The sequence below is a fragment of the Passer domesticus genome, chromosome 3 (genome assembly GCF_036417665.1).
Source record: "Passer domesticus isolate bPasDom1 chromosome 3, bPasDom1.hap1, whole genome shotgun sequence".
Taxonomy (NCBI): Eukaryota; Metazoa; Chordata; class Aves; order Passeriformes; family Passeridae; genus Passer; species Passer domesticus.
In genome coordinates this window covers 22257423-22269998 of record NC_087476.1, presented here as the reverse complement: position 1 = coordinate 22269998, position 12576 = coordinate 22257423, and the positions used below count along the sequence as shown (strand labels likewise).

Genomic DNA, 12576 nt, shown 5'->3' with positions numbered 1-12576 from the left:
CTAATATAGACAGCTCAAATTAATATAATGTGCTTCTCTGTATTTGTTCCCAGCACCATGTGGAGGGCAGTATACTGGATCAGAGGGAGTGGTTTTATCACCAAATTATCCTCATAATTACACTGCTGGACAGACTTGCCATTATTCAATAACTGTCCCCAAAGAATTTGGTAAGAATTTCTCCTATTGATTTATCAATCATTATCATTGTCCTACATTGTCAATCATTATCATGGTCCTACTGTTTAAATGTCCTTCGCGTGGAGTAATGACCTTAAGTTTGCATTGTATGGCAAATTATTTACAAAACTAAATATATTCCTGACATGGAAAATATTATTCTAGGATTTTAAACTTTTACTTCTCCCTAGAGTAACCAACTGACTTCAGATAAGATATCTATGTTTGTTATCTAAGCATATTCTGAATACCTGCATTGTTTATATTATTCATCATCATAGGATAATCATTCATTCATGCTTCCTGCAAAGTAAAATCAGGTGTCACAAAACAAGCTCTTATATTCCTCTTACTTTCTAACTTTTTGTCTTTCATGTTATGACAAGGGTAAGATGAGTGGAATCCCATATGTTTAAGATGTACAGTGGAAGCAATTCTGCATGAAAGTACCAGAAATGCTTGTGAAAAATCACAAAACTGATTATTTAATTGTGTCTAAATAGACAGAATCTCTAAAACTCTAGCAATTTTATGTTAGGTGTAGTTTCCTGCACAGCAGGTTTTTCCTAAGTCCAGACAAATAGCAGTAAGATTCATTTTACTACTTATTTACCAAGAGGCTTAATTCACAGAAACTTAATGCATTTGATATTTTCTGTGTACAATGAAACCTGTAAGGAGTCAGCTGTAAACAAAATATTGATGGCTAGAATGTCAAAATAATATTTTTATTGACTTGGTTTTACTTCATGTTTCTATTGCTAGATGATATTTGAATTTGGGGAACTATTCGATATTTAGTGAGATGTATTAAATTATTTATTAATACACTTAAAATTATGTACAGATGAAGTGCAAATTAAGTGTAGCAATATATCAATGTTGGTATCACACTGGTATTTTTTAATATTTGATCAGTTTTTATAGACTTCTGATAAAATAAGTACTAATGCAAATTTAAAAATTTGACAAATTATTAAGTTAAAAAATATTTCTTCAAACTAAAGCCAGGTAGGCAACTAATCCTATGTGATAATAGATGTTCCTTATAGTTGCTATATTTGGCAATGTAATTTTGTTACAAATGTTTCTGTTTAGATATTCCATTTTCTTATTTCTATAGGTACCTAAACAATAAGACTTGTTTGACTGGAGGTCACAGTTTTGGTAAAAGCATGATTTAATAAATTTGGTTTTAATTAAAAAAATGGAAATAATGAAAACAAAAAAAATATTCTTGCACGAAAGTTTAATACAGCTGTTGTATCATATTAGACAATTGTATAAGTTGGAAAAGTTTATGCAAGAATTCATTAATAAATAAGACAAACAGAAATACGTCCTTAAATTCAATTTTGAAGACTAAGTTCTTTTATCTCCTCTCTCTTTTTTTTTTTTCTCTCTATCCTTTTTTTAATTTTATTTTTTAAATTTAGTTGTGTTTGGACAATTTGCCTATTTTCAGACAGCTTTGAATGATGTGGCAGAATTATTTGATGGAGAAAACTCTCAGGCTAGACTTCTTAGTTCTCTGTCTGGATCCCACTCAGGTAATTAATAAAGAAGTATACATGTCTTACACAGCTGGGAAAAAATAATCAGGAGAATGGTATGAATTTACTTTGGAAATAAAATTATTTGAACAGGATGCTAAAGGAAGTAGAATACCTTCTAAATCTTTGAATCAAGACATTATTCTGCAACATATGGTTAGGCAAGGACTGATCCTGGGGTGGATGTAGAAAAAGTTGAATGCAGTTCTCAGATCTCCATGCAAGAGGGCAGATTGGATGGTATAATTGTCTCCTCTGCCCTTAAACCTTTTTAAGTACACATCTACATATTCTGAATGGCTAATTTACACAAATTGCTTGTATTTACAAAATGCAATTATCTGTATGCAAACATGCACTTAGACTAAAAGCAGGCCAGCTGTTGCATTCAGGTAACTATAGCAAAATGCTGCCCCTGTGAAATCATGATTAGGCTTATATGGATTTCAACATGGTCACATTTCCAATGTGTGCATATATAATGAATGTGTTCATCTTCAGTAAGTATATTTTTTATATTTCTGCAGGAATTAATGTGTTTTGTTAAACACTTCTAGTATTTGGGAGAGTTTATATGTGAGTTTGATATTTTTGCAGTGCAGGGCTATTCATGGCTTCTTGGTTTTTACTTTGAATAATTGCAGAAATACTTAATAGGAAAAGAATGTAACATATCTATTTGATTTTAGTAAATATATTATTACATTAAAAACTCCATTCTCTGGTGAATCCAGCTATTTGTGTTATAATAAGAGCTCACAAAAAATTCAAAGATTTGTTTGATTACTGACAAAAGTTGAGCAACAAAAAAAATTTAAATTTTTAAATTTGAGACAGCTGATCCCAACACCAAATTTTACTGCATCAAACTGTCATATAAAAATTGGAGCTAATGTCTGTTTTCAGAGCAGACATCTAAAAATACTTGAAGGGTATTTCAACTTCTGATTTTTATTTATTACTTGTGACATATCTGATTTTCAATGATTCAGGATAGGATTCTCCTACATGGAATCTCTACTTGCAATAGTATAAAATTAATTAAAGTGAAAGACTTATATACCTAGTTATAGATGACATTTTAAATTATTATTAATTTCTGAAGAATTTAATAAAATATGGGTTCATAGATTCCAGAGAGAATAAAAACTGTAGTCATATGTAGTGGAATTGTTGTACAAGTACTGCAATTTTGAATAGAGCGTTTCAATATTGAACTTTTATCATGACTCCTAACAAATATGCCAGGAAAGAAGAAAAAAGTATATTAAATTTTTTATTAATTCTCAAATCAGAAATAAAATTTGAAATGCCACAAGAAAGTTAATAATGTAATATAATTCATGTGTGATGACATATTTATTGAAGTCACTACATAAAACAAGTCACGAGTTTACTCCCTCTGCTTTAGTCTCGAAATGGTAAACATTCCATGAAGATTCCTGTGGTATTTTTCAAATGATTTTATTTGTGTAATGTGTTTTGCAAGGCAAAGTAAACCTGTCAGTCACAGAAAACAGTTAACTAAAAAGTCTTCTAATAAATTTGGCCCCAAACAGCAGTAGGGTTCCCATCATGTAGTTTATTGGAGCTCTAGTTCCAGCTGCTGCAGTAAATTCCAGGTCTCTCTTGTTGAATCATGAAATGTTTTTATTCTGGCCATGGCAAATTTAATTTTGTACAATGTTATTTATGTTTTCTTTAACTATAGAGGAAAACATGAAACTGTGTGTTTTAGAAGCATATTTGATTATGTATTGAAGAGTGAAAACTGTTGTTTCTCTTTTGTGTATTTATTTTCTGTTTCCATTTGTAGGAGAGACATTGCCTTTGGCTACATCTAATCAAATTCTTCTGCGATTCAGTGCTAAGAGTGGGGCATCAGCCAGGGGGTTTCACTTTGTTTACCAAGGTAAACATGTCTACTTTTGGTGGAAGACACAGGTGCCAATTTCATGAATTGTATTATTTTTAATTCTGCATAAGCCTTAATGTATTGCTTTAAATGTGAGTGTAGTCTTAAGCTTTTTCCAGAGATCAGGGACTTCTCCTGATGGCAGACTGGCTTTCTAACAGCAGTTGTCTGTGTTTATCCTGTCTGGCCCCACAGACTTGAGTATGTCCAGCCTTTCTCAGTAGTTGGCAATCTGTTGCTCCCTTACTGCTGAGTGAGCTCAAGGGGTTTAGGAGTGTGCTTAATTGTATTAGTGTTTCTCAGCATTCCCAGTTGATTTTTCAAGAGTTTTTGTTCAGGCTGCTAAAGATTCTGTCTTTAAGAGCTCAGAGAGAAAATTTCTGCAGCCGAGACCATCAGGCAATTTCAGTATTGAAGTTTGGGTGGGAGACTTGCTGGTCTGTTTCTGACCCAGCTGACCTTGAGGAGACATTCTGTGCACGTCTGCACTCTGCAGCTGACATGCAAGAATGTCACGGCATGGCCAAGTCTGTTAGCATTCTGCTGGGCAGCTGAGTACACTTAGCTGATCCTTGAGTCTTGAATGCAGTCTGGTGACACCGGGAGCATTGCTTACAGATTCATTGCCTGTACAGGCAACAAATGCAGTCTCAAAGGGACTGGGCAGTTCACTAGTTGTATTGCATACACACCCAGTAAGCTTAACCAGTCATTCCACACTTTTACTAAAGTGAAGCATAGAAGTAGTTTGGAAAAGTTTTAAACAATGTTTTTAAGTTTTCTAGATTCCTCTTTTCTTTTTTTTTCTTTTTTTTTTTTCTTTTTAAGATTGCAGTTCTTTATGTAGAGTTCTAGTGTCCTAGTTTGACACAAAAAATAAATGGAAAGAACTGTCTCACTTCAAGAATCTTTCCACAGTTCAAAGAAGCTTGGTAGGACTGATAAGCCTTCTGACTCCTGTGTTTATAGAAAGATATCACCATGACTGAGCATTCTCCTTTGGATATACATCAAGCTGCTGTTACCTGCTCTTCTTACACATCAAAAGTATCTTGCATGCACTTGCATTAAAACTTGTCATCCAAAATTATCTGTAAAAGAGGAGGACTATAAACTTCTGGATTTAGAAAAGAGCTTTCAGCATTTGAGTTGTTAACTATTTGCATATTAATTACATATTTCTGTCTTACTCTGTTATTGTTAACACTCTGAAGTGTTACTTTTTGCTGCTTTTGAAGAATTCATAGTGACAAAACCCCATGATTCTATTAGCTGTATATATACAGACATAGAGTGCTATTGAACAGGAAATCTCCAGGTGAGCGCAATGCTATGCCTCATTTCAGACATTTGTACTTTCATTAACTCTAAGAAATAGATTTTAACAAATGGGAGCACAAAATGAGTTAGAAAAAGTCACTTTATTTGTCTCATAAAAATCATGAAGCTATTTAAATGCCATGGGATTTTCATATGTTTTAAAATACATATATTAAGAGCTTTACTAAATACAGTTATGTATGTATACATATATTGATTAATGAGTTAGTGGTATTTAATAAGCTCTATCTTTTTGAGATTTTTTTTCCTCTTCTTATAAAGTATGTGATCATACATCCAATGTCCACCTGCTTGCTAGCCTTTTAAATATTTCTGAAATTACATCCACTCTCACACTGAACACAGTAATCTGGTCTGTAAAGTCAGTCATTTTATTTATTGCCCTCTATTCCAGGTTGACCTTCTTCCCTGTTCTCTTTTCCACTGGGCTGATTTCAATTTTGTTTCACAGTGGTGTGAAACATTTACTGAAAAATGGAGGATAATTACTATAGAAAATGGAATGACTCTCTGATACAGCTTGAGAAGTCTAGGTTGACAACACTATAGGTAAAAGAAAGGCTCTAGGGAGAAAAAGTTATTGCTTGCCTTATTTCACATTCTGGTTTGAACAACTGACAGATAGGGGCTTTAGCTTCTGATTCAGTTTTAATGGCTTTTGTGATGCCACTTTCTCAATAACTTCTTTTGATCTGGGTATCAATCTATGATTTCATTTTTTTTTCAGATGATCTATTTCCCTGTAATTAATGCAATAGGTAAAGAGTGTTTGTAATATGAGACTAAATGAATATGGAGTCTTCCAAAATATTAGGGTCAGGTATGTTGATATATGCTAAGAATAATCCCATGTAAAAAGACTGGGATTTTTTTATTTAGGCTTTCTTATGATTTTCTTCCAGCTATAACATCACCTAAGAAACAAGAGCCTATATTTTTTATAACTCAGACTGCAGAAGTACAGAGTTCCTTCCTTAAAAATTAATTACCATTCTACCATCCAAATGTTGATGGCATTTTAATATTTGTCTTGTTTTACTTGTTATACAATACATGAACTAGTTTATTGGATCAACTGATATTTTAAAGAGGATTATTAAGACAGTTAGTATACTAGGATGAAGACAAAGAAAACAAAAATAAGAGTAAAGGAAGATTGTGGCTTTAACACTCAAGTTGATCTAGTTTGTGACAAGAATAAAATGCACAGCCACACATTGTCTGCTAAGTGTAATTAGAGAGCAGAACTAAGACTGTTAGTATTACTTTTTGTATGTCCTCCCATGACACGTTATGTCCTGCTTCAAAACAGACATCCTGGAGAGGTAATTGATGCCCTAAGCCTGTCAGTGTTTAAGAGGGATTTGAAAAATGCCCTTAATAACGTGTTTTAACTTGGTCAGTCCTGAATTGGAAAGGCAGTTGGATGATTGTTGTTGGTCTCTTCCAGCTGTAGTAATCTTGGAGGCATTTCAGCTGAGCTGTCAGTTGTGTGACCTTTGAAATAACAGGCCTTTTTTTCCTAACTTTTTACAGATGTTAGAAACTATTCTTCATTTTTCCGTGAACTATTTAAATCCCATTTTAAGCAGCGTGGAACTACCTTACTTTGTTGTTATCTATAGCTTGCATTGCATCTGTTCTTTAGGCAGTTCTTTTTAAAACCACGGGGAGGGGGAGAGGAGGATAAAAAAAAAATAGTACCTCGTGGTGATTTTGTATCTTTAGCATTTCTTGTCTCACAGTAACCATTAACAGAGTACCAGTAAAACTTCTAAAAAACTGAACAAAATGTCAATTTTAATGTCATTGAGTGTTTCTTGCTGGCAATAGAATAATTTGATACAACTGCAGCCATGGATGTTTCTGGCTGTCAGGGCTGATCTCAGTAAAATATCAGCTTTTAGTCTGAAAAAGTATTTCTGGTATGTGAACTAATTTGAGTGCTAGTAAACTGACCTAAATTTGCTAGCATGTCAAAGATAGCTTGCTCACAGGAAAATTACTTTCATAAGGGAATATTATAATGAAACCAGATGATCTGACATTCTTTGTTGAGAGGTGCTAAAAGGTCTAGTTACACAAAAAACCTATATATTACTAGTGCATGTATGCAAATTTCCTAATGCTATTACTGAAAGTCATAGGACGTTTTTAAATCTGACTTAAAAATTGTCCTTTGCCTGCACAGCTCTTGTAGGGAGTGTCCAGATGTGGTTGCTAGGCAAGGGTTAGAGAAACAGGAAGGATTTTTTTTCTATGGATTTGACTCTTTTGTAAAATTGAGTGAAAAAATACATAGGGAAAGATGGTATTCTCATAGGATGCTGAGGAAGAGTTTCTTCCACACAATGAGTGGAAAATACTCCAGGAGTGATGCTGAAATTTTCAGTCAGTTCATGTAACCTCTTAGGTAAGACAGATAAGCTTTGGACGTGTGAGAAACTAAAAGTTTAACTAGCAGGTGGCTGAGGTGGTGACCTGTGTGGGAGGAGGCCTTAAGCTACCATGAGCCATTCACAAACAGCATCCTGTGAAGCTGGTATAAGCAATCTCTCACACGAATTCTACATTCCCACTAGTCAGAGGAACACCTGGTGCCTCAGAAATATTTGAGAGTGACAACTGCTTTGGGGCAGAGGTGATTCTGGGTATGTGCTGCTAGAGACGCTGCTGGAGGGATTGTTGGAGGCACTCCTGGAAAGAGGCACTCCCTGCCAAAGGGCTTCTGAAAGGGCTGTGGCCTCTGGGGACCCCTGCTGGAGTGAGAACACCTCAGAGGGGTTGGCAGCCTGTGAAAGTACTATTCTGCAGTAGGGGACATCTTTGAGGAACGATTGATGACTCTGGGTGTCCATGGCTCATGGGTGACCCATGTTGGAGGAGCAACATTCAGAAACAGGGTGATGTGGAAACCTGAAGAAGCAAAAAGGAGGAGAAACATGAATAAAATGCTAATAAAATGCTAATACATTGTTAGAGGAGGTGGGGGAAAGCAAAAAGAGTGCACATACCCTAACTTCCTGTGCTGCCTCTCACCTCATTGATGCAACAAAGATGAACACAAGGAAATTGAGAAAAAGGAGAGGACAGGTGTTTGAATTTGAGCCTGAGCCTGATGGGAATGAAGTAAAACTGTTTAATTAATTTGATTGATTTTTTTGTGTCCTCTTTCTTTTTAATTCCTGTGTCAGTGATCAGAAGCTTGTGTAAAATTGGTAATAAATTAAGCATAATTAAGTTTTAATTTCCTGAATCTAAACTGGTTTGTCCACAAGAATGTACTGAGCCCTCTTCTGTCACATAATTGTGAATTATTTATTTCATGGCCAAAATGCCCATTTGAACAAGTAGCCCTGACCAAGACATGGATTAATGATTAATTACATGGCAGAAGCTGTAGTTCCAGGCATGACAGATTGGATGTGTGAGCAGCCATCATCATGTAGGCAGTTGTAAAGTTATCATTTATTCCACTGTATACAATAATATGGAAAAAAAATGTGAATAAAACAGTGCTGGTGCAAAAGATGTGTGGGTAGAGAAAAGGCTATTAATCCAAATAAAAGAGAAAAAAAGAGCAAGCTCTGTCAGCTGAATTGACCTGGAAGTCTGCATCTGGCCTGCAGGCTGCCTTCAGGAAGAACTGCGACTCTGTGAAATCCTTGAACTATGGTCTCATCATTTTCCTTCCATGAGTGCAGAAATGTTTCCTGCCAGTGTTAGAACTGCGTGCATGAACAAGTTTTATAGAGCATCTGTGTGATACTGAGGTCCTGTTGAGAACTTAATGACAAATTCCTATGTATTTGAGCAAAGGCAGGTATATTAAGTTTGCTGAAAGGTGAGTTGTTTGTTTAAACTGTGTAAGGTGTTTAACTATTTTAAAAAAACTTAATAAAATGGATTTGCCTTTGTTTTGCTGTATTATGCGTTTACTCAGGAGTATGGTAGTTTACTTCTGACCATTCTTTTAATCCTGAGTACATTTTACAACTTTCTATAGCTTTCAAGGTTAAAATCTGCAACCAACTATTGTACTGATTTAGAAGAAAAATACATGTTACTGTATCTGTCTCACCTTGTCTGACTAATCAACTGTATATTAAAAAAAGAGAGAATGTATTTTTTTCTATTATTGCTAGTATTAACTATTTCTAAATCTTCTAAGACAAAGCTTTTCTTTACATTCAGTAATACTTGGGCAAACTTAAATATTATATGTGGTAGCAATGCTTGAACTGGTAGAACTTAATGTAATCTTAAATGACAACTTTTGTTGTTCTGCTAAAATGTGTTGCATGTTAAATCCTAGATTTAGGATAAAATTGATTCAAATTAGTTCTCCATATCCAACTTGTTAAGAAATGTTAATTTTTGGAACATTTACAAGTACTTAAAACTTAATTTGATTAGAGCAAATAACGGTATAAGAAATAGGATAAGGGTAAAGTTATCAATATTAGAATAAGTGTGTATAACCTGTATACACCTTGTCTTTTACTTAGTTACCAGGGTAACTGAACAGATGTGGTAGGGGTGTGTACAGTTGTGCCCATGAACAGGTAGAAATATCACTCTTCATTCTTATAGGTCAGCAAGGGAATTTAAACATAATGCTGTAAAATAAAACTAAATATAGCTGTGATTCTGCTTACATTAGTGAGCCAGAAGCACCATACTTGAAAATCTTCCAGGAATAAAGTGTAACACCCGCCTTCTTTTTTTTTTTTTTTCCTTCCTGGTGCCAATTTGTGTGGTGGACTTAAGGACTAAATCGCAGGCAATTTTCATGGTGTTGCTTATTCATAATTAGATGCAGTGACACTCTAAAATTAATTCTTGAACAAACCAAGGTGATGAAACAAAGCTTTTGAACATGCCACTCACACAGAAAAATTACATATATTTAATAAGATTTTTTAAATTTTCCTTGATTTTATTATACTGTAAAACATAGATGATATTGCACACTCTGTCATTTTCTATATAAAAACTTTCATTTGTTTGAATTGATATTTACTAGCTAACTGCAAAATGGTAGGTAGTAAGAGCAAGTTTTCTATATGAACAGTATGCACAATAGCAAAAGTCAGTGGGCATAAAAAATACCTGGTATCAAGAAGTGTTTATAAGTAATGAAGCCAAAGGGAAAACTATCTCATAGTCTTCTAATGAATGTTATTATTTTGCTCTTTATATATTGCTTGCAGTCTTTTAACTGTTCTTGTATCACATCAGGTTTATGAATTCCCAGACATTACCGGAAAAAAAAAATGTCAAAAGAAAACACTGAAATAGCCTGGAGAATATATTAGAAATATGATCGATATGATAATATGATCCAATATGATAAATCAAATATTTGTAAGATATTGTGTTTTCTTTATATCTGATTAGCTACACCATAATTTTTTTCTGGGCTTCTAATGAGAAAGTTCTAGTGAGAAGCCAAAAGCTCCATATTTGTTAAGTGAAGTAGGTGGTAGATGTGGTATCCTGTCATTGAAGAGAGCCACAGAAACACCCACTGATCTTCTCATGCCTAAAGCTGTGCATCCAAAGTCAAAATGCCTCCGAGCTGCCCTGACACTCATGTGACTGTACACAGGCACAGCCCAAAACCACATTCCAGCTAATAGCCATGAAAGCATTAGTCCATTCTTTGACAATACAGAAGCAGAGCAAGTAAACATGAATTAAGCTCTGTCCTATAAGAAGCAGTCAGCATTTTTACTGGTCTACTTTTTTATTATGACTGTAATTTGTATTCATGACTTTATATTTTTCTCTCTGTATACAGCTGTTCCACGCACAAGTGATACACAGTGTAGCTCAGTTCCAGAGCCTAGATATGGAAGGAGAATTGGCTCTGAGTTTTCAGCAGGCTCTGTTGTTCGGTTTGAGTGTAGTCCTGGCTATCTGCTACAAGGCTCAAAAGCTATCCGATGTCAGTCTGTACCAAATGCCTTAGCTCAGTGGAATGACACAGTCCCAAGCTGTGTAGGTAAGCAATTACATTTACATTGTCTGCTCTGTCACAGTCTCTGAATGAGGATGCAGGAATTGTTTCAGAAAATAGTGTTTAACCCATATATTCACTCTCCTTCGATTAATATCAGTCATTCACAATTTAAAAGAGCAGTTTTCCATATCAAGAAATAATTGAGTACCAGCTGGCTCATAGGCAGTATATTGTTTTTTATAATGACTTAGATTATATGAACAAGTGTGATGCACATTTTCTTGAACATTCATTTTTTTCATGACTTATCTAGAGCTGGAAATACAAGACAGAATTTAATTCTCCAGAAGTGTCTTTACCTGTTTTATTACACAGTGCTTGTGTATTTCTATCAGACATAGAATAATGATTTTTTTTCATGCAAAAGCATAGTGTATATTGAAGGATGATAGCATTGTTAAGTACAACTAATTTTCTTCACTCTGTCAATAGACCTCCACTGAAATAATGCTTAGCACTAAAGTTTTTTTGTAAACGGTGAAATGTTTTTACCTTCTCCCTATCTGGATTTTTATACAAAAGTCATTCCTATTCCTAGGAATTTACTCTAGCATTAATTAGAGTGTTCTAAAAATAAATGCAGGTATCTTATTTTCTGCATATTCTGTTGGGTTTTTATGTTTAGGGGGTTTTTTGTTTTGTTTTTTTGGTGGTTGTTGTTGTTCTGTTTTCTGGAACCTTAAAGATCCAAATGTATATACAGTAAAAAATATTTAATGTTCTACACCGCTTTATCAACTAGATTTAATATTGGAAATATCTTGGGCTGTGGGTAAATTCACATGATTTCTGTTCATCATGATTGTGTTTAATGTTATGTATTTACAGTGTGTTGTTACTCTAAGTAAGACATGATAAGCCTCTGCTTCTGGGCTGTTCTAGGCTGTACACATGCAAAATGAAGTTCATTTCTGAATTGTTTATTCAGGCAGGTTGTATCTTTTGCTGGATATCATTAATGTATTTTAGATAAGACACATTCTAAATTCAGATGATTGCTCCGTGTCTCTGCGTTTATGCTACAAAAGCAGATTATTATAATTATCTTGATCTTAGTAAAATTACTATTACTTCTCTGTTCTCTGAAGTGGTTTAAGTTGTGTAATAATTTGTGATAATACTTTCTTTCAGTGCCATGCAGTGGGAATTTTACTGAGCGCAGAGGTACTATTCTTTCGCCAGGTTACCCTGAACCTTATGGTAACAGCTTGAATTGTGTGTGGAAAATCATAGTGACTGAGGGATCAGGTATTCAGGCAAGTCTGTATTCTGTCAAGCATGGAATATTAAGTACTTTTTTTGCTTATTTCTCTAAAAATTTAATAAATTAGGAATCCTATAACTGGGAAGTGGGGTACTTGAAATACTAGTGCTTTGGATTTCTCATATTGTTCTTTGGTTAGCTTTATTTTATGTTATTTTATTTTCACATAAGGGTATGAATGAGAAGTGATTAGCAAGCAATCTTCTGTTTTAGTTGTGTAGTATATTGAAAGCAGTTCCTGATCCTTCAATCTGATATGCAAATACCAACTCTTTCTATCTGCTAGGGTAATACTGAG

At 34.3% G+C, this 12576-nt stretch overlaps 1 protein-coding gene across 4 annotated transcripts in view; it reads left to right on the top strand.

Annotated features, from left to right (window-relative positions):
* The window catches only part of CSMD1 (CUB and Sushi multiple domains 1), a 1052894-nt gene that overhangs the window by 893422 nt on the left and 146896 nt on the right, over positions 1-12576 (top strand). For all 4 annotated transcript variants that reach the window (XM_064412131.1, XM_064412130.1, XM_064412133.1 and 1 more), the window contains 5 exons: positions 54-170; positions 1617-1730; positions 3550-3645; positions 10793-10996; positions 12146-12270. In XM_064412131.1, the coding sequence (XP_064268201.1) occupies positions 54-170; positions 1617-1730; positions 3550-3645; positions 10793-10996; positions 12146-12270 (656 nt within the window). The remainder of the gene's footprint in view (positions 1-53; positions 171-1616; positions 1731-3549; positions 3646-10792; positions 10997-12145; positions 12271-12576) is intronic.